Source organism: Miniopterus natalensis, chromosome 1, assembly GCF_054644295.1.
Source record: "Miniopterus natalensis isolate mMinNat1 chromosome 1, mMinNat1.hap1, whole genome shotgun sequence".
NCBI classification, from domain to species: Eukaryota; Metazoa; Chordata; class Mammalia; order Chiroptera; family Miniopteridae; genus Miniopterus; species Miniopterus natalensis.
In genome coordinates, this window is record NC_142081.1 from 198369136 (window position 1) to 198390069 (window position 20934).

Below are 20934 nucleotides of genomic sequence, written 5' to 3' on the forward strand. Positions count from 1 at the left end.
GACCCTCTGCAGGTACAAGTCACACCAAAGGCCTGACCACCAGCCGTGTCTCCTCAAAGCACAGAGTACATGGGGCAGGAAGCAGCCTAGGTCCTGCTCTAAATCAAGCCAGCAGATCTGGGCATCTCCCTCCGATCACAGGGACTCAGCCTCTCATACAATCACTCCAGTGGAACAGAATTACACTCTCAGGCGTGTTTACACAGAAAAGTGTAAACTGGTCAATTAAAATCACCTGTAACCTCACTGCCCAGAAATCGCATCCATCGCAATGTGGTCCATTTCCTTCCAACGAATGTGCGTGTGTTTAAACAACGGAACCACGCTGTGTCTACCGTCTGCACCCACGCTTTCCACATCGGCATCACCCTCCCGGCGGAAAATAGGGAGCTTTTTTTTTTAAATTGTATTTTCTGAGAATTGTTATGCTGCAGGCAAAGGCTAACATCTAATGTTAATTGAAAAGGAAAGCAAAGAACACCAAATAAAGATCGGGGCTCTGTCTGTGTCACAATTTTACAAAAGCAGGATATAAATGTGATGTAACTGGCAAGGCCGAGGAAGGCCTGTGTCCAGGGCCCTCTGCCCATGTCAAGGTCGGTGCCCCCTTGGATTATGTGTTGTGAATACACAAGATGCTCCCCTGGGGGAGCCGGGGGAGGGGCGCCTGCAACCTCTGCACTATTTTTGTGGCCTCTTGAGGGTCTATAATTATTTCAAAACAAAAAGTTTAAACATATTATGTTCAGTAAAACCTCAATGATATTAAAAAGAAATGAAGTCTAGAAAGATGTTGTGGAAGAATGCTACACAGTGAGCAGCTCCTGCCGAGCGCTGAGATGACACCTCCTTTTTGAACTGAGCGTGACAGGCAGGTGCCCCCGGGCATGGACATCACACAGTGCCGTCGGCTGTCTCACCTCTGCTGGTGGTGCTCCAGTAATTGCTGGCTCTTGCTCAGGGCTCGCCGCAGCACAGCGGACACCTGCCTTTCAGAATCGGTGTCCTCGGACTCATCCAGGAGGCTGGGCCCGTCCCCTGCCCACTGCTGCCGACTGGCCAGGGCCCGCTGCAGCTGGGCCGCCTCCTGGTGGGCCAGCTCGTCCTCCAGCTTCCTCTCCAGCTCCTGGAGCTCCTACATGCAGAAGGGCAGGCGGTGAGCACAAGGCGGATGGGGGCAGGAGAAATCCCGCCTGTGCTTTGACTGCTTTGCACAGCATTATGAAAGAAACACTCCCGCTGTTGACTAGAAGATGCACCCATCTCAGAGATGTGAAAAATGTTAAAGGGTTTGCTTTTTAGAGGCAATGAAATAGATCCGCCTTGGGCTGTGAGGTACCACGTGCTCCCGGGTAAGTTACCTCACTGAACCCTCACCATGACCCTGACCCTGCAGCATAGACAGGACAGGAGGCCGCCCGCTGGACTGTGGAGAACCAGAGATGGGCACCAGAAAGAGCCAACGAAGGACTGCACACCCCGTCCTCAGCCCCAGGCCTGCACTCACGGGACTGTGGGACTCCAGGATCTGAGCGCAGGCTGCCTTGGTCAGGGTCTCCGACTCGCTCAGCTCCTCCAGCAGCAGGTCCTGGATGCTCAGGAGGGCGGTGTATGTCCACAGCGTCTTGGCCATCCTGGCTGCCTTCTGGAACTGCAGGGAGACGAGGGACTCTGCGAAGCGAGCCTCCTGGGCCTCCAGCTGCTGCACCCTCTCCCGCAGCAGCTCTCCTCGGACCTGGGAGGGGCAGAGCCAGAAACCAGAGGGCAGGTGGTCAGTGGAGGGAGGAGAGAGAGCAGCAGCTTACAAACAGCAGCCTGTTAGATTTCGATCCTTAATTCAGGGCTCTAGGCAAGGTCTATGATATTTACAAAGCAGCAGCCCTGCAGTCTACAGTTTCAGACCCCAAGGGCACCTCTGATTACAGACTCCATGGGGCTTTGGGGTCTAGCTGTTCATTCCACTTTGACGACTGTTGAAGGTAAATCAAACCTTGTCGCCATCTGACATGAAATCCTTCAAGGCTCCCCATCGTGAGATGGGGGTCATACTTCCTAGTGCAGGCTCTGCGGCCCTCCTCACCCTGATCCCAGCCAAGGTATGCCTGGACCGGTCTGGTCTGTCCTGCCACCTGCACCCAAACCTGGGGCTCCACCCTCCCCAATAGCTCACGGCCCTACACTCCATTCTCAGTGTCCACTGTGCAAGCTCCTCACTATGGCCTACGTGTCCCCCGCATCCTCTCTGTCCTCAGGGTCTCCGGTTCCCAACTAGCTGCTTTGAAACATCCTCACTCTACACGTGTTTGTCACTCTCTTTCTGTGGCTCCCACATTCCATGCTCTTGGCCCAGGGGCACACTCACCACACCGTTCACCCCACTAAGACACGAGCTCCCCTGGAGGACTCAGCACCCAAGGGGCCCAGTAAACTCTAGATGAGTGAATCCATTCCCTCCACCCATTCACTCAACTAAGTAGCTCATTCCGGCATCTATGTATTTTTTCTCTACAACCACTAGCTCTTACACTTTTTCTAGAAAATCTGCTACAGTGAACAAGGCAGTCTAACACTTCCCAGACTTCATCATCTGAGCCCCCAAAGGCAGTCCCTGTAGGTGTGCACCCCTCTCCCCTGCAAGGAACCGCATTACTGAGGCCCTGACTGCCCGGTACAGGAAGGCAGACATTCTCCTGGGACAATGGGAAGGGCTATGGAGAACCCACTGAAAGTCCTGAAGAGGAAACACATGAGTCACAGGCAGGTGAGTAAGAAAAGGATGAGAGGTCCCCTTACTACACACCTGCCGTGAGCTCAGGTTTTCGCAGTCACTCTGAGTGGTCTCCCTCTTCCCCACCCTGGGTGGATGCAGGCCCGTCTCCTGTAGGGCCTGGCCCCCTGTGGAGGCGTGGGGTAGATGGGGTGACTACACGGGCTACGTCTCAAGTTTATTTATACAGATTCACACCTAAAATGTGGGGGAGGCCTAAAGCCTTTGGTTTGTGCTTCAGAACAACGTGGACAGTGAAATTAAGAAGAGATTCTGGGAAATCCTCTCTTCTTGTCTTGGGAAAGCCAAACCTGTTCATTTAGGCACCAGGAGAGTATGCCTCTAGAGAGGGTGTTCATCTGAGTCTGAATGAACTCCGGAGCGGATACAGATTTGCATTTCTATGCTTATTAATGACAGGCTTCATTAAATATTCAAGCTGCCAAAGTAATAAACACTCATTTGCAAAAACATACTCTGCTAAATACTCTGATTTTAAATGGAAAGTTCCAACAGCTTCCTCCAGAGCTTCCCTGACAGCATGTGAATTTCAAAGTAGCTTCTTCTAGGCACCGTGATGTCCTTTAAAGGCAAAAAATAAGACTGACCTGTGTCCACCAGCAGAGAACTGGTGGGATTCTAAGGAGTTCCGGACATAGCCCTCCTCCTTGCCCAGGCTTCTGGACATAGCCCTCCTCCTTGCCCAGGCTTGGAAACAAATAAAACCAGATAGACACCAAATGTCAGCTTTCATGTCGATGAAAACTAGATTGGAGGATGTGTGTCCAAATGAATGTATGCTCCCCAAACAGCAGGCCTCCCCACCAGGCTCACTGCATCCTGAACAGGAAATGAGGGCTCCCTACAGGCGGCTAATTAGGAGGGAGCTGAACTGAGCATGCCCAGTTCCTTCTTTCATCCCACCCATCAGATAGCACCCTTCCTGAAGAAAGTGGGCAAGAGATGGGGAGAAGCTACACGTGTCACCAGCAAAGTCCCTCCTTGTAAAAAAAGAGTGGTCGCATCAAGAACCTCATATCGTAATGCTGGCAGGAGATGGCTGATTTAAATAGGAGCCTGCACTTGTATTCTGGGGGCTGGTCCTCCTGAGGGGCAGGCCAGTTTAACCCCTGCTTTGCCAGATTAAATGCCTGGAGGATATAAGAAGATGGAAATTGTTTTCTGAGCCCACACTGCCCAGCTGGCTCCCTTCACCCACAGCTTGCTTCTTCTACCTCTGTGACTTTCTAATTAAACTTTTGCTGGTGTTTGAGTCTTGGCTCTGAATTCTTTCTTAGCCAAAAACTCAAGGACTGAGGTCTAACGTCTGGTGTCGGTTTGTTTGCCTTTAACAGATTTGTAACAAGTATCCACTGTTTTCTTCAAGACAGAAGGGAAAGGTGGAGAAAATAGGGAGGAAACGAGAGCAACAAAGTTTTAAAAGCTGGAGAGTCCATGGCTGAGGGCCTAAGGACTCAACGAATCCCAAAGGCTGAATTCTAAGCCGGCTGTGGAGTAATGAGCCAAGGAGCAACATCATTTACGCCGCAGGATCCCCCAAGTCTTGGAAAATGCAGGCACAAGAAGCGGGGGGTCAAAGTGGAAGGTAAAGAGGAAAAGCTGAGCATCTCACTGAGAAACAAGCCTTCAGACCCCCGCCCTCCCCGCCCAACTTCTGCTAAGCAGACCCTGCTCCTGCCTCAGCCCAGCTGACAACTGGAGATTCATCTCTAAACTGGGAGAAGCCAGGCGCGGCTGAAGGCGGAGGCCCTGCACTGAGAGCAGAGGGCTCAGGGGAACCTTCACATCCTGATCACTAAGGTCACAGCTCGCTTCCCCCTTTGGCTCCTGCAATGTGGGCATCCAGGCCTGTGCCACCAGGCAGGAGGCTGGTCTTCTCTGGAGAAGCCGACCAGTCTCAGGAAAGGTCTACAATACTGATGCTGGGGGCGGTCCCCCAGTGAAAGGGCCAGTTGGTCATACCAGAGTGCAGGGCACAGTCTGAGAGTCCCGCTTACAGGCTTGGCGCCCCCACGCAGCTTTCAAGTACCCAACTCAGTAAAAGAGCAGACCACCGGGGACGGCCCGCACCTGCAGACATACCAGTAAATGTGCAGGAAGTTTTATAAAACAGCTTTCAAAACCATGAATGTCCTCAGGGAGATACAAGAGGTCAGGGGCCTTCAAACAACAAGAGCATGTTCTGTTTTTAAGAGCATTCAGAGAGGAAAACTCCTGAAAAATCAGAAATTTAAAGCATAAATGAAAAACACAACTAAAGGTTTGGAAGAAAAGCTAAGAATATTCCTCAGAAAGTAAAACAAAAGATCAAAGAGAAGGAAAATAGTAAAAAAAAATAAAAAAGTTAATCATCAAAATTATTTAAGAAAATTTCCCAGAATTCCAAGATTGGTCCAACTATCTGTCATGTAAGGGAGCAGAGTAAAAGCATTTCAGTCTTGCAAAATTTCAAAACATTACTCTCCCATGTGCCCTTTCCTAGGAAACTAACAGAGGGTGTGTTCCATTAAAATTAGAAAGATATCAGCAAAGAGAGGGGTGGAGAAATCCACAGCGTGACCCCAAGATGGCAGCTGTGCATAAGGTGCAGTGGGTACCGTCCAGGTGGGAGCACAGCAGAGGCACAAAGCAATGTCTTCCAGACGATGTAGTTACTAGAAGGCAAGGCTAGTGTGATGGCCCAGGTAAGGTATTTGGCCCACGGTCAAGAAGTGGGCTGAATTAGTGATAAGTACATAGAGAAGTTACCAAAAAACAAAAAAAACAAATGATAATAATAACTCCAAGAAAAACAAAAAGTTGCCCAGGAAAAAAAAGAATCTTGGCTTTTATAAGGCTCAGATGTCAATAACATTTAAAAAACCGTAATAACAGAAATCTTAGCTATGGATCTCACTACGGTGAGGGGAGAGACAGGAAGGGCTCATGTGTTTGCAGGTTGAAAGAAATGAAATCTTATCTTCCAGAAAGAAAGTAAACAGATGATGTCAGAGTTGAGAAACTGAGAACTAGCGAGACAAGTACGTTACTTAGAGACATGGAGGCCGGCATGAAGAGATCAGGCTGAAAAATGAGACGTCGTTACTTCTGGGGATTTAAAAACGTGTGTGTCTGTGGCTGCAGGGAGCCTATTTTTTTTTTAAAGCACAAACCCTGCAGAATTATTTGACTCCTTAAAAGAATGCATGCACAAACTCAAGAAAAAACATAAAGTGGCATTTTAAGGTGGACAGTGTAAAGAAAAGTTACTACGTTGAGACCATGCGAAGGCAACCTTGGTAATGTGGTAACATTTCAGTCCATGGAAGGTGGAGCGGAACATGGGATTGGAAAGGGGAGCGGAAGACCCGCGGTGAGGCCTTGAACACCACGCTCAGGAGTCTGGATTTGTTTGGGGCAGTGGGAAGCCATGAGATTTCCCTCTGAAGGATGCTGCAGGGAGAGGACGTTGACAGGCTGCCTCGGGAGATAAAACGGGCAGAAGGAGGCATGGAGAGGACCACATGGGGGCTTTCCCGGCCTGCGGATGGATGGCGTTCCCCCCGCTTCCTAAAACACCTTCCCTCCCGACACCTCTTCCAGTCTACGCTCTGCGAGGACCTGGGCCATCAGATCTCCCCCTTGTCAGGTCATCTGAAATGAGCACGCTGTTCTCATGCTTAAACTCTCGCCACTTCTGAAATGACGGGTGGCAGCGCCGGTCCTGACGGAGGCGCCCTTGACAGAGGCCCCGCCTGCACCGCCGAGTACCTGCCGGGGCCGCGGCAGAGCCACAGCAGGACGCGCGGCCGCAGGGGCTGAGCGGAGGCTGCTGACGAGCCGCGGGGGCCTGGACCCGTCCAGGGACTGAACACCGAACGGGCGAGCCGACAGGTGGCGGCCGTGCCACCCAGACGCGGGCAACGTCGTTCGCATCCAGAAGGAACGGGGGAGCGGGAAAAACGGGCCTGTCGTTTCCATTTACATTTAAAGGCTGCTACGGAACATCTATGAGAAATTTACACACGCTCTGTGCAAAAACAGCAGGAGGTGCAGCAAAGAGCCACCGAAACGTCCCGTTCCCGGGTCCCTCGAGCAGATCTGCTGACTGAACGCAGACGGGCGTCAGGAGACCTGAGCCGCAGCCCTGGCCGCTGTGCTCAGTGGTGTCACCTCCTACATGTCCCTCCTCAGAGAGCCCTAACTGGACTCTCCCACCTCAGTCCGTCCCGCCTCCCTTCCCCCGTCACGGTCGCACCATCGTGTTCCTGTCCCGAGCGGCGCAGATCACGGCCTGTCACCGTAGGTGCCTTCCACCCACCCTCCCCAAGCAGAACGTGTGCCCGGGAGAGCTGGGACCGGGGTTCGTCGGCGCAGCGCCCGAACACTGCTGCCCCCTCAAAACACCAGCGGACTGAACCAACAGCGCAGTACGTGTTCCGGCGAGAAAGGGAGTTGAGGATGGGGGTAGGCGAGGAGGAGGAGTGGGTGTTCCAATACGGCTCTTGAAAGAGGGGACCCCTGAGGACAGAGGCCACCCGAGGACGGCTGAGGACTGAGTTCATCTGGCCAAAGAAGGTGGGAAGGTGACTGCGGGGAGAGGGAGGAGCGTGGGCAGACAAGCACCACGCGGTCGAGGTGCCTCCTGCAGGAACAGGAGGCGTGACCGGGGGTGATGGCCCGGGCCAGGCACGAAGGTGGGGCGACCCCAGGTAGCGGGGCAGCAGCAGGGGGGGCCTGAGGGTGACCTGGAAGCCTCCAGGGGCACAGGTGGAGGAAGAGGGTTCCAGAAGGAAGGAGCGGGTGCAGGGGCGTGAGGGGAAGGGTCGGGTCCACCCAAGACAGTTTGGAATCGTGGTGTTTGCTGGAGGCGGACAAGCGGCCCCGGGCCCCACGCACCCTGCGCAGGGTGGCCGCCGGCCCCGCCAGGTGCAACGGGAAGCAGGTGGGGAGGGAGCTCTGACCTTTTCGGCCAGGTCTTCAGGGGCCGGTGCGTCGAAGAGCTGGATTTTATCCTCGAGGCACTTCCTCAGGAGGTCAATCTTGCTCTTGCTCTTGGCGCGCGGCTTTCTCGCCCTGGACTGCTGCTGGAGGGGGGGAGAGAACACAAGGCACCAAAGTGACCGCCAGCTCGTCAGGCAGCCCCCAAAGCCAGAGACGCCTCTGCAGCTCACGGATCGCACCACTGCCTCTGGCGGGAGGCGGACAGAGGTTCTTTCCCAGGACAAGCTCAGCCCACAGGCCTTCAACCTCATGGTCTCTGGTGGGCTCCTCCTGCCAGAGGGAGGACAGGGCCTCTGCTGGGCAGAGCCAGAGCCTGGTAGTCAGGCAGATGGGGATAATAACAAAAAAAGAAAATTGTGGGTCAAGGCCTCTTAGGCACAGAGCCAGGCTGGTGGGCAAGACCTTGAAGCCCAGAGCAAGGATTGGGGCTGGAAGAAGATAAGGCTAAGAGAGACCGGGGCAGGGGGGCAGGGGGAGTGAAGGAGGTGACAACTGGATGCATCTCTTCCCAACTCCATGCACAGTGAAGTCAAGTTTGCAGACTGAAATTGGCCTTAGGAGTATTTACACCAGGGAAATGGGCAAAAGCTACAAATCAGGACTTCCCTCCCCCCACATCCCTGAACCTCCACTGAGAGTCAGTTTACCAGCACATGTCTGAGATCATGGTAGAGCTTACACCCCAGCAGAGAGCCACAGAAAGGCTTGAAAAAAGGGGGAAATCTGACTCTTAGAGATGACAAGGTCCTCAAGAACTCATTTATTAATAAACACAATTTATGGCACACCTACTATGTGACAGGCACTTTCTAGGTTCTAGGTTCACGTCTGCTAATGGACAATGCAAAGCCCTGGGCAAGGGGATCTGGGCTGGGCACCAGTGTGTCCACTACAGACCTTAGGATTAGGACAAGCCTGGTGGTTCCAGGAATAGCTGATGCCAAAAGGGCTGGAGAGGAGAGGATGGGGGCAACTGAGATGAGCCCAGTGTGGGCAGTGGGGTGGTATTCCATAGCATCCGTAGGAGATGCACCCCCTCTGCATTTAAGAGGCCATCAAGCCCTGGCCTGGTGGCTCAGTTGGTTGGAGCATTGTCCCGTACACCAAAAGGTTATGGGTCCACCCTGGCCGGTGTGGCTCAGTGACTAGAGTGTCAGCCAAGCACAGAAGTGTTGCAGGTTTGATTCCCAGCCAAGGGCACATACCTGGGTTGCAGGTTTATTCCTGGCCCGAGGGTGCATGTGGGAGGCAACCAATTGATGTCTCTCTCTCCCATCAATGTTTCTCTTTCTCTCCCTCCTACTCTCTTTTAAAAGAATCAATAAACACATGCTCAGGTAAAGATAAAATTCAAAAATAAAACGAGGCCACCTAGATGTCCCTCTGACCTGCAGCTCCGGGGCAGCCAGGGCCTGGTCCAACTTCAGGAACTCTGCCTCCCGCCAAGCAGTGTGAAGCCGCTGCAGCAGGACGCGGGCCCGGACTCTGGGGAGGGCCAAGCTCCTGTCCATCTGCGTGAAGCAGGCGTGCATGTCCTGCCTTGCCCTAAGCAGCTCCTCTTCCGACAGGGAGAAGGCCGAGCGGCAGAGCCTCCTGGTGAAGCAGGAACAGGATGTGGCTGAGTGATATTCCATTTATACAGGCGCCGCATGTTCCACCCACTCGTCCATCGATGGACGCCCGGGATGCTTCTGTACCCTGGTTTTGTCAGTCAGGAGGCAATGAACTCTTACCATCTAGGACAGCATGGATAGACCTAGAGGGTGTTATGCTCAGTGAAATAAGTGAGACAGAGAAAGACAAATACTACATGATTTCACTTATATATGGAATCTAATAAACAAACGAATAAAATGAGAGCAAAATCATAGACACAGAGAACAAATTGATGGTTGCCAGATGGGAGGGGGCCTGAGGGGTGGGTGAAGGGGTTAAGATGTACAGATTGCCAGTTATAAAAATAGTCACAGGGCTGTAAAGTGCAGCTTAGGAAACGAAGTCAATAATATTGTAATTCAGAAGTACGAGGCCCAGGGCCTCTGACCGGGAGGACTTTAAAACCCAGGCAGGAGCTCAGGGAAGAAGTTTCTTTCCCTGGCAAAAGTCTGCGTCCTTAGTAATTCCTACTTCATCCGACCAGCTGGCAGCTCCATCCTGCTGGAAACCGGGAAGCTTATAAAAACGGGTTTCGGACTATTGTGCAAAGCCACTTTTACATAACGCCTCCAAAATAGAGGCCGCAACCTTTCGGAATCATAAATAAGCAAAGTATTTGAGCAGAAGGACACCACGTCTGCTGTTAGGCAACCCTCTGTAACCCTCAGAAAAGCCAGACTCTTCTGATAGCAACATGCAAGTCTATTTTTCCTGCTGGGCGACTCAAGCGGTGGCGGCTTTAGTCATAACCCTGCAGAATGTGTCCAGATGAAGTTGGGGAAAACGACCGTCTGGTAAAAGGTTGTCAAGTCCAATGCAGGTGCCTCAGAAGGGCCAAGCAGGGGGATGTGTAAAGAGACTTTGGTGGAATGTAGGTTGAGCTGAATAATTACCGCTGAGAACAACTTGTGGGTTGGGAAATAGCATTTAAGAAGCTGATGTATGTGGGCTTGGAGAAGACGGCATCTCATTTGTTCAAGAAAACAAACACTAACGAAGATCAGGAAATAAATGAAGACAGAACCACACAAGAACCACACAGGTGAGATGAGAGAGAGCCAGGGAGCCCCTTCATCTAAACCGAGACAACATCACTCTCTGCGGACACCTGGGGACCTGTTTTCCCTGGAGCAAGGTCAGGCCCGGGACCAGCACTGAGGACGCAGAGGCAGTCAACCGTCAGGGCCAGGAACATCCTGTCCCATGGGAGGTAACCGCCACCAAGCAAGGATGGGCACTGCAGAATGACGCTCTGCTATGTGGTCCCTCACAGGGTCCGGGAAGAACACAGGCCGCAGGGCAGGTGGGGAGGACCACCCACCGGCGTGGAGCCAACGGAGCAGCTGGGTCAACAGCGAAGCCGAGGGCGACAGGCGGACTTACAGGATTTACTAGGAAACTCACTCTCCTTCCTTCTCGCCCAACCGCCACCCACATCCCTCCACAGCCCTATGTCAGTGATGCCATTTCCAATAAAAAGGGCTATAGATTCAGCATTGAAGCTAAGACTCAACTTAAACTGTTGAATGTCTATACCAAGAAGAGAACAGTTAAAAGGGTTGGGATTTTAGTTCTTTGCTTAAATGGGGTTTTCTAGGTTGGTGGGCTGGTTGGTTTGTTGAAAGGAAAAGCAACTTTGAGGAATACTGGGAGTAGGACCACCGGTTAAAGAGAAAAGAGGCTCCCCTCCTCTCATCAAACATCACTTCTCATCTGGGGACTGGGTGAGGTTCCTGCGTATCCAGCAGTAGTGGGTTCAATTCCGTCTGCCCATGAATTTATTCAAACAAAGCAATCACATCCTCTCGTGGGCACCAGGGGCACCCCCACCCTCATAACTATAAAGCCCACTCCCTGCGGCCCCTGCCCATTCACTGCAACCCCCGAGGGGCCCTGGGTGTCATGCAGTGACTCAGAAACTGTCGTCAACCTCATCCGTCCAGCGTCAGATGTCTCATGTTCACCACCCCATAACCCCAGGGCGGAGCCCCTCCCTCACCTGTGGCCGGGCAGGAGGCCATGGAAAGGCACGGGGATACTCACATAAAGACCCAGCGCCCCCAGTGTCGCAGTTCCGCCTGCTCCTCCACCGAGGGCTCCAGGGCATCCTCCTTGAGCCTCTGCCTCACGCTCCGGACGCCCTCCTGGTCCCGGTCCCTCTCCTGGGCCTCGAGCTGCTGGGCGCAGGCGGCCAGCTCCGCGCCGTGCTCCTCCAGGATCTGCTGCAGGAAGAGCCAGGGCACGCCGCGCTTGAGCAGCTCCTGCGTGAGCGTGGAGCTCTGCAGGCGCCGCAGCTCCTCCGTGGCCTTCTCGAACAGCGCCAGGGTCAGCGCCCTGAGCTCGTCCAGGGCCGCCTGGTCCAGCCGCTCCTGCAGCTCCTCCAGGGCGGTGCCGTGGTCCGCCGCGAGGCGCCGCCAGCGGCCCAGGTACTGGCCCACGTCCTGGGCGGCGCGGAAGGCTTCCCCGAGGGCCAGCTGCTCCTTCCGCTGCTCCTTGTGCTGGGGGGTTGCAGAGGGGAAAGGAAGTGGGACAGGCTCAGTCACAGAGCCCTTTGGGAAAACAGCGTGGAAATTTGCCAAGGGAAGCTGAGAATGGTTAAGCCTTTTCCCAACACGCACACATTTAGGAAATTATCCTGAAGAAAATCACCCAGCCTGGCGAGTTTGGCTCACTGGTTAGAGCCTCAGCCCACGGACTGATGGGTCTCAGATTCGATTCTGGCCAAGGGCACTGCCTCGGCTGCAGGGTCATCCCCGGCCCCAGTCGGGAGGCAACCAATCCACGTGTCTCTCTCACATTGATGTTTCTCCCCCCACCCCCTCTGAAAAGCAAAGGAAAAAAAATCCTGGAGTGACGATTAAAAAAAAAATAACCCAAAACATAGTGAAAACTTCATTTGTGCCACATTTATCAAACACTCATCTACTGACTAGGTGATGCCCAGGAGGCAGGCCCCCGGGGTCCAGTCCTGGCATCTCCACGGACAAGTGGATGTGAGCATCTTATCCTTGCGGTGACTCCATTTCCTCCACAGTAAAGTGGGGAGAAGAGCACCCACCGCATACAGTTGCTGCGAGGATTCAGTGAGTTGCTTAATACAAGTGTAGCTCTTAACACACATGCAGTTCTTAACACCCATGAACCGCGTCCTGGGGGACAGACGGGCATTGGTGTGCCCAAGGCCAGGAGGGAGGTGGCAGGCAGTGGGGAGGTGTCTTGTTTGAAGGAGACGCGCTCAGGCAAGAAGGCAGGAGCGCCCCGCTGTGCCTGGGACCCGAGAACCTGCCAGGCTGCGTCTGTGTGGGGGTGAGGGCGGGCAGAGGGGAATGCCCAGGAGTGAGGGCGCAGTGTGCTGAGGTTACCTGCACCCGAGGACAGTGGGAACGTTGAAGGGTTTTACAAACTCATGCTCCGCAGAGCCTCCCCAGCAGAAAGGGCAACTTCCGCTCTGCATCACTGGGGTGCACTGTGCAGGGTGTGAAGTGGGTATGTAATGGTGCATTTACGTGTGTACGTGCCGGTCTCTCGCCCGCAAGGTGGGCAAACAGCTGAGCAGGTGCATGTCAAGAACAAGGCTGGGGCTCCAGGTCAGACAGGCCTGGGTTCAATCCCGCGGCTGCCCCTTACTGGATATCTGACCCTGACCACGTTACTTAAGGCTGTGACCTGAATGTTTGTGTCCCCCAAACACTAACATGTTGAAACCTAATGCCCGATGTGATGGCGCCTGGAGGTGGGGCCTTTGGGAGGGAGGCGCTTGGGTCATGAGGGTGGAGCCCTCTTGGATGGGACCGGTGCTCTTAATAAGAGACTGTACAGAGCTCCAAGCCCCTTCCACCACATGAGGACTCGGGGAGAAGGCAGCCAACTGCAGCCCAGAAGAGAGTCCCCGCCAGAACCCACCACGCTGGCATCCTGAGCTCAGGCTTCCGGCCTCAGAACTGTGAGATAAGAAGTTTTGTTGTTCATAAGCCACTTAGTCTGTGGTGTTTTGTTAGAGCAGCTGAAACAGACTAAGACACTGAGACACTCAATAACTGTTCCAGCATCGCCCTCCATGCCTGCACCCTTACCCGGGCAGACGTTGCTAATCCGCCACGACCCTCTGCCTTGACACCATATTCCAAAAAGTCACTCCCAGTCAACCACAGATGGCCCGTCAGGGCGCCCGCCCAGTCACCAGGAGGATCCCAGCTCCCGCAAGGCGAGGCCAGTGCTGGCGCTCGGTGGCTGATCAGAGCGGTTATGCAAAGAATAAACGGCAGAACCCCTTCTGTACCTTTTGCAGCATCTCTCGTCTTCTCTTAATTATTAACTTTTGGTGGAGCTTTTTCTTTTCCTGCTTCAGGTCATTTTCCAGCTTCTGCTTTATAGAGAAGACTTCGGTCTGAGCCCGCTCCATCAGCACTTCCATCTGGTCTTCATCCAAGTACCCTGCTCTAGAGGAGGGAGACGCAGGGTTAATGCCCTCTCCAAAGTCACCTCCAGCCTACTGCTGCTGTGGCCGAATGTTTCTCTCCGTATTACTTTGGTCTGAATAAGAGTCTTTACCCTGAAGGAGTAGGATAACGGGCAGTCGAGACATTACTGAAATACAGGAAGGGTCAGGACAGTGTCACTGCGGATGAGCAGACAGAGCTCAACACCAGGGGAGAAATCACCCGGGAGGGCGGAAATTGAGCAAGACTTTGGGGAGAAAGGACTAGTCAAGGGGCCACTGGGGTACAGGCAGAATCTTCCAAGAGGAGATGGTGGGGTAGGAATTCCTGGTGATGAGAACGGCAGGAGCAAAGTCTAAGAGGTAAACGTAGGGAATACTCCAGGAGGGTTAATTCTGTGTGACTTTGACTGGCTATGGTGCCCCATTAAACAGGATTAAACAGGGTTTCTGGGCGTGTCTGTGAGGGGGTTTCTGCATGAGATCAGCATTTGAATCAGTGGACTCAGGAAGCAGATTGCCCTCCTCTGTGTGGGTGGGCCTCCTCCAATCAGTTGAGGGCCTCAGTACAGGCGGGGAAAGAGGAATTGGACCCTGTTTTTCCTGCCTCATGCTTGAGCTGGGACATCTCATCTTCTTCTGACCTCAGACTGGAAGCCCCCGGTTCTCAGGCCTTTGGACTCGGAATAAATTACATCGCCAGCTTTCCTGGGCTCCAGCAGGCAGACAGGAGAGCCTGGGACCGCTCAGTCTCCTTAACTGCATGAGCCAGTTCCTCACATACATCTCCTGTTTTCTGTTTTTCTGGAGAATCCTGACTGGTACACTCTGTTACCACCAAGATTACCATCATTTTCCCAGTCTGCCTGTGTCCCTGGGCTGGCCACCTGCTTGGGACAGGGCAGATTCTCCATGGAAACTTCTTGAAGAAGCGAATGGGTGAATGAATAAATGGTAGATACATGCTTTAGAAATAAGTTTGTTTCAACCTTTCACAAGGGAATTTAAAAATCAGAGGCACCTCAGAGCTGTACACCAGCTGTCGGGTAGTTCCATTCAAAGCGTGGAGCTATTTCCTTCACTCGGGTGGAAATTAATCAGGATGTTGAGCCAGCCTGCAGTGAACTTCATTAGCGTCTTGGGTAAGGAGTATGCAGATCATCTGCATCTACAGAATCCTCATTACATAGAGCGGCAGAGCTTCAAAATCCTAATAAAATTACCTGGTGGAACCAACCCATAAAACCACAGCCATCGGGAGAAACCAACTTCATAGTCATGGCCCTATCATTTCAGGGCTTCTCGTAACTTAAAAGAACAAACTTCACTGTTTACGATTCAGCACCTCAAAGACTAGCTGAGCAGGAGCCCGGAGAGAGGCGAGGGCTGCACTGAGGAGGCGGCACCACCACCACCGGCCTGACCACAGGTACCCCCGGGGCTGCTGAGGCGGCCACTCGGAATCCCAGACAAGCACCTATGTGTCCGTCCTTCATTCCAAGGCGACTGCAAGCGCCAGCCCTGTGCTGGAGCTTAGAGAACAGGGCTCCCCTCAGTTCCCGTGAACCTCCACCACCAATTTCTCAGTGAAACGTCGGGGATTTGTTTCAAAATCCCCCGGGGTGGAGACGCAGAGCCACGTCAGGACTGGCCGTGAGTTGGTGTCCGCTCAAGTCTGATGGCATGTGGGGTTCATTATACGGTTTTCCAGACGACCACCCGTGTTTTTAAATTCTACGATGCAACAGGGTCTCGCACCCAGAGAATTTTCCTTAAGACATAAGAACAGCCCGTGCCTTCAACGAATGAGCCGAGAAAGGGGGGCGGTCTCGGCTGAGGGGTGTGGGGGTGCGGCGGTTCGTTTGTGTATTTTGGACACTTTGGGGGTTTACCTCTCGTGTTTCTGGATGAGGAGGGTCAGCTGAGCAGCGGCCGCGTTCAGAAGCCCCTGCACACGGGCCTCTGACGACTGCATGTTCTGGACCAGGTACTCTCTGTGGCCGAACCTTTTACTCAGATGACACCTCTTACTGGCCTGGAAAACGTCCGTTAACTGTTCTACATCTTCCTGTGGGAAAAACCAAGAACAGACGCTGATTAAAATTTAGAGAAAATGCCTTGCAGCTACTTTAAATATTATGTCCTTTCTAAAGAAAATATACAGGAGCAGGAGCCCTGAAATGACTACATAAACCTCCCTGCCCTTAACACAGGCTTTGAAGAAAATGATATGCAACCAAGAAATGAGGCCTTGAAAAGTGCCCTGGGCCCAGACGGCAGAGTCCTCAGACCATCTTTGCTGCCCTCAGAGCGAGCCTGACCGGAGGCCTTACCTGTATTTTAGAGTAATCTTGCAGCAGCATTTTAGCTGCCTCTGGCTTCAGATCCCCTTTGAAAATAGCACTTTTTATCTGGGCAAAAAAGATGGTGTGCAGTTCATTTCTCTGGAAAACGGCCAGCTGCCTGTGAGCCTTGGCAAAGTCTTCCTCCTGCTGCAGCGCCAGGGACCTTCTCAGCTGTTCCTGCTCCAGGCCGTGCAGGGTCCGCAGGAGGCTGCTGCACTCACTGGCAGACTTGTGGAGAGAGGAGGCGGGCATGAGAGGCTCACTTGCCAGACAGGTACGCACACGAAGTGCAAGTGCACAAGCACATGCATGCACACACATGCACACATGCACATGTACACACAGCAGACATGCAGCCACCCACCATGCACACGAACACGTGCACACAGCACATGCATACACAGTGCATACTCATACACACAATGCAGTGCTTGTGCAAATATGGGCACACACACAATGTGCAAGTGCACATAAACATTCATGCACACACGTGCACACATGGCAGGTATGCAGGCTCACAGCCATCCACCATGCACACATACACACAGTGCATACTCATACACACAACACAGTGCACTTGTGAACATGGGCACATGCACACATAAGCACACGAGTGTGCACGCTCACATAGGACACACGTATCCACAATGCACATACACACAATGTCCCAAGCTGACAATGATGAGGCTGCTTAGCTCTGGGAAATGGTGTTGCAACCTGTCTTCCTTATGATCCTAATGTTTCCAGAACAACCTCAAAGCGGGAAATGCACAGGGGTGGGAATCTGTGACTCCAACTGCTTGCAAACAGCCTGCACATGGAAGCTCCAGGCACTGTGCTACCAGGCGCTCGGGCTACTGGCACGGTCCTTCTTCTTCACTTAGGTGCAGAGGAAAGCACCGGCATCCAGCCCCACACTGAGGGCAGCCGGATAGAAAAGGCGGCAAAGAGGAGGGAAGACGTGGCCACGTGGCTGCGTGCACATTACATGGTCCGGTGAGAAGGAAGGAAGGAGGAAACACACCGTGGCTGAGTCCTGAGCATTTGCACTCCCAGCACTCACAGGGCTCGTGCCCAAGGAGGGGGTTCTTCGTTCCACGTGGGGAGGCAGAACTCTGAGACAGCCACCAAGGGTCCCAGCAACACCCCCCGTGCAGATGTTGTGTGTGTGTGTGTGTATGTGTGCATTCTGTACACGTGTGTGGCCACCTCCCAGTTCCCCACATCACAGACCTACTTCCAACCACTCACAGGCCTACAACGGCAAAATACTCATTTCCATCTTTCCAGCTCTTTTCACTGGCTTTTCAACTTGTTCGGAATCTTGCCCAGCATGTTATTTATTTAGGGTTCCCCAAAGAAACTCAGCACGTTCCTTTTAGGACAGCAGCTGGCACACCACTTAGAAAGTGAGAGTTGATCTCCGGTCAGCAGGGGCCAGGCCAGGGGAGGCTGAGGAACCAGCTCGCAGAGCTGCTCCTCCTGCATCACTTCTCCCAGCCACCCTGAGGGGACGCCCTCAGCCTCGCTTCACATTAGCAGAGCCAGAACATCCTACAATGGGAGTCTGGGTAGGTCTGACTCCCAAGCCTGGGCCGGAGAGAGCCGAGCTCTAGCAACCGCAGTCAGAGAGACTGTGCACACACTGGCATCACAACCTCTCTGTGGATGCGCTCTACTGTGAATAAAGCCTTCCTACTCTCCCCAGGACCTCCCACGGCACCGTGGACATAGCTCCACCATAACACAGCTGAATGGTATCACATTTTTTATGTGTGAGGATCCTTCTTAAACTATGGACTTTTTGAATGCAAAACCCATGTCTCATTTTTCTCTGTACTTTCACGGCCTAGCCAGTGCCTGAGACAGTAAGTGATTCGTAAATGCTTTCTAAATGAATTCTGGATGGATGGGTAGGCGGTGGGTAAATGGATGGGTAGATAAATAGATGTACAGATGGATAGGAGGATAGGTAGGTGGATGGATGGGTGGATGGGTAGATGGATGGGTGGGTGGATGGATGGGTGGGTGGGTGGATGGGTGGATGGATGGATGGGTGGATGGATAGGTGGATGGATGGATGGATGGATGGATGGATGGATGGATGGATGGATGGATGGATGGATGGGTGGGTGGGTGGATGGGTGGATGGGTGGGTGGATGGGTGGGTGGGTGGATGGGTGGGTGGGTGGGTGGGTGGGTGGGTGGAAGGATGAATGGGTGGGTGGGTGGGTGGATGATGAATCCCCAAGAGGAAGGAGAGGCGGTGAGAGCCTTCCTTCCAGAGCTGCCTTACCCTCTCACTAACACGTTTCAGCAGCTCTTCCACTTCCTCCATCGCCGCCACCTCCCTCTGGTACTGGTTCTCTGTCTTCTTCCTTGTTTCCAGGTCGCACTCGGCCGTCAACGCCACCATCTTCCGGTCATACTCCTCCTGCACTTCTTTCTCCAGCTTCAGAAACTGCTTTTTGAAAACAGCGCCCATCCTCCTCTCTGCTTGAGGGGAGAGGTGGCCCCTGCTGGTCAGGTCTCTCAGCAGCAGGGCAATGACGTCTTTGCTGATTTGGGTTCGACAAGCCTCCAGATCTGAGTCGGCCCGATTCAGGGTTGCAATCTCCAACCTGGGAGACACAAAGGCCAGGAGGGTTCATCACGTCAAGTCGGGATGGAAACCAGAGGCCCCTCAAAGCTCTGAGGCTTCTGATCATTCATAGGTCAGGCCTTTCTTCTTTCATTTCCCTCCTCCGTTCCCTCCCTTCTGCTCCTGCCAGTGCCTGAACACCGGGGCTCAGTAGAAGATTTTGAAAATACGTTTTTACTGATTTTAGAGAGAGAGGCAAGAAGAGAAAGAGAGAGAGAAACATCGATGCCAGAGCAAAGATCAACAGGCTGCCTCCTGCACGCCCCCGACTGGAGACCAAGCCTGCAACCCGGGCATGTGCCCTGACCGGGAATCGAACCAGTGACCTCTCAGTGCACGGATGTTGCTCAACTGAGCCACACCAGTCAGGGCTGAGGGGCAGACTCTTCAGTAAACGTGCAGGGGGCCGTGCTAGGAGCCGCTCGACCATAACTAATATAAGATACAGTCCTTGTCAACAATGAGACAGGGAAAAAGGGAGAGTTAATATATTAAGAGGATTTTAAAATAAAATTTAATGTAATATGCTGCCCTGGGTGGGATCCTGGAACAGAAGAAGAACATGAGATAAAAACTAAGAAAATCTAAATAAAGTACGACTTTAATGACAAATAAATACCGGTTCATTAGCTGAGCTCTCTGCTGTGTCTGAGCCCAGTTTCCCGGCCGGTCAGTGAGCATACGATCACCGTGTCAACGAAGGTTACTGAGATGAATAACTGCCTGAGCGCAGCTTTGTTCTAACAGCCTCGTGAACAACAAGCCATGTGCTCCTCACAAGCCTGTGAGGCGGGTGATTAACGCTCCCTTTACAGGTGAAGAAACTGAGGCACAGACACATTAAAGTTCTTTGTCCAGAGCAGCACAGCTATTCAGGGGCAGCGCTGGGGTCTGAAGCCATGACATGCGGCTCAGAGTCCTTGTTCTACCCTTTGTCCTAGGGGCTCGCACCAACATGCACCCCGCTCCACCCCGCCAGACTGGGCGTCTGTCTTCTCCGTGAATGCGGAGCTCCTGGGGTTTTATCGGGGTTTTAGGATAAAGACTGGAGGCGGAGCTGCTCTAGGTAAACACCTTGCACTGGCTGCAAGCGACCCTCCAGCCCACGTCCCCAGACTCCTGCCACCTGGCCTGTCCCCTTTTTAATCGTCAAATGCCACCCCCCGAGCTCTGCGCATGCTGCCCCCATGGAGTTCTCACCACTCAGGTCCAGCTTAACTGACCCTCGCTTAGAGGGGCCACCTGAGCCCCCAAACTAGAGCAGGCCCCCCACCATTCCTGCTCCTGTACTGCCCTGCCCCAGGGGCGAGTGGGCAGCGACTGGCACTGTGTTTGTGTCTTGTTGTGAAGTTCACGAGGGCAGAAGCCAAGACCGTGGCACCCAGCAGGTCTGCCACCAGGCCCGGCGCAGAAGGTGCCCCGGCGAGAACCTGCTGAAATAACCAATCCGTTAATTAACTTTTGAAAATCGCTGCACCACGAACAAAGAACCCAATGAAAGGATAAATGTACAAAAGAAAATGTGGGCGAGCGGCTTCAGGGTTTGGCGCGGGGAGCAGAATCACAGCTCGGAGACAGTTTCTACGGACTGAAAAAGACGGTGGTTGTGAGACACGTCCCACGGGCGGCACACAAAAAATGACTCAACAGCCATTTGCAACAGGCTCAGTTTAACACAGCCCCGCTGAACCCCGCTTTGTACCGAACGTAATTCCGAGACAGATTAGAAGGCGGTGTTGGTAGCAACAAAAGAGAGCGATGAGTGTCCTTCGAATAACAGGAAATAAACACGGGCTTGGAATGTCCTTCTCCCGCTTTTCTCTGCCTCTCTGGAAAAATCTCAGCTCGATCTTTATAAAATGCCATTGTGTCAACAGAACAGTGGACTGGAAAGCAGTCAGGCCCGGGCCCACATCCGTGACCACTCGTGTGACCGTAGGCAAAACCAATAAACCTTTCCGAACGTCACACTTCCTTGCGACAGTTGCTTTGGGAATTAAATGAGATCATGGGCAAGAGGCGTCAGGGTCAGAGCGAGGCCAGGGCTGAAACTCCGCCGCGACCAGCCAGCGGCCCCGTTCCT

At 53.2% G+C, this 20934-nt stretch overlaps 1 protein-coding gene across 4 annotated transcripts in view; it reads right to left on the minus strand.

The window, feature by feature from the left end:
* The window catches only part of EVC2 (EvC ciliary complex subunit 2), a 41853-nt gene that overhangs the window by 5610 nt on the left and 15309 nt on the right, over window positions 1–20934 (minus strand). For 3 of the 4 annotated variants that reach the window (XM_087828337.1, XM_087828335.1, XM_087828338.1), the window contains exons 8-16: window positions 18507–18831; window positions 16199–16438; window positions 15758–15933; window positions 13707–13866; window positions 11471–11925; window positions 9160–9364; window positions 7732–7854; window positions 1508–1735; window positions 921–1135 (exon numbers count right to left, since the gene is read on the minus strand). In XM_087828337.1, coding sequence (XP_087684463.1) covers window positions 921–1135; window positions 1508–1735; window positions 7732–7854; window positions 9160–9364; window positions 11471–11925; window positions 13707–13866; window positions 15758–15933; window positions 16199–16438; window positions 18507–18831 — 2127 coding nt within the window. The remainder of the gene's footprint in view (window positions 1–920; window positions 1136–1507; window positions 1736–7731; window positions 7855–9159; window positions 9365–11470; window positions 11926–13706; window positions 13867–15757; window positions 15934–16198; window positions 16439–18506; window positions 18832–20934) is intronic. The other variant, XM_087828336.1, reaches the window with a different exon arrangement.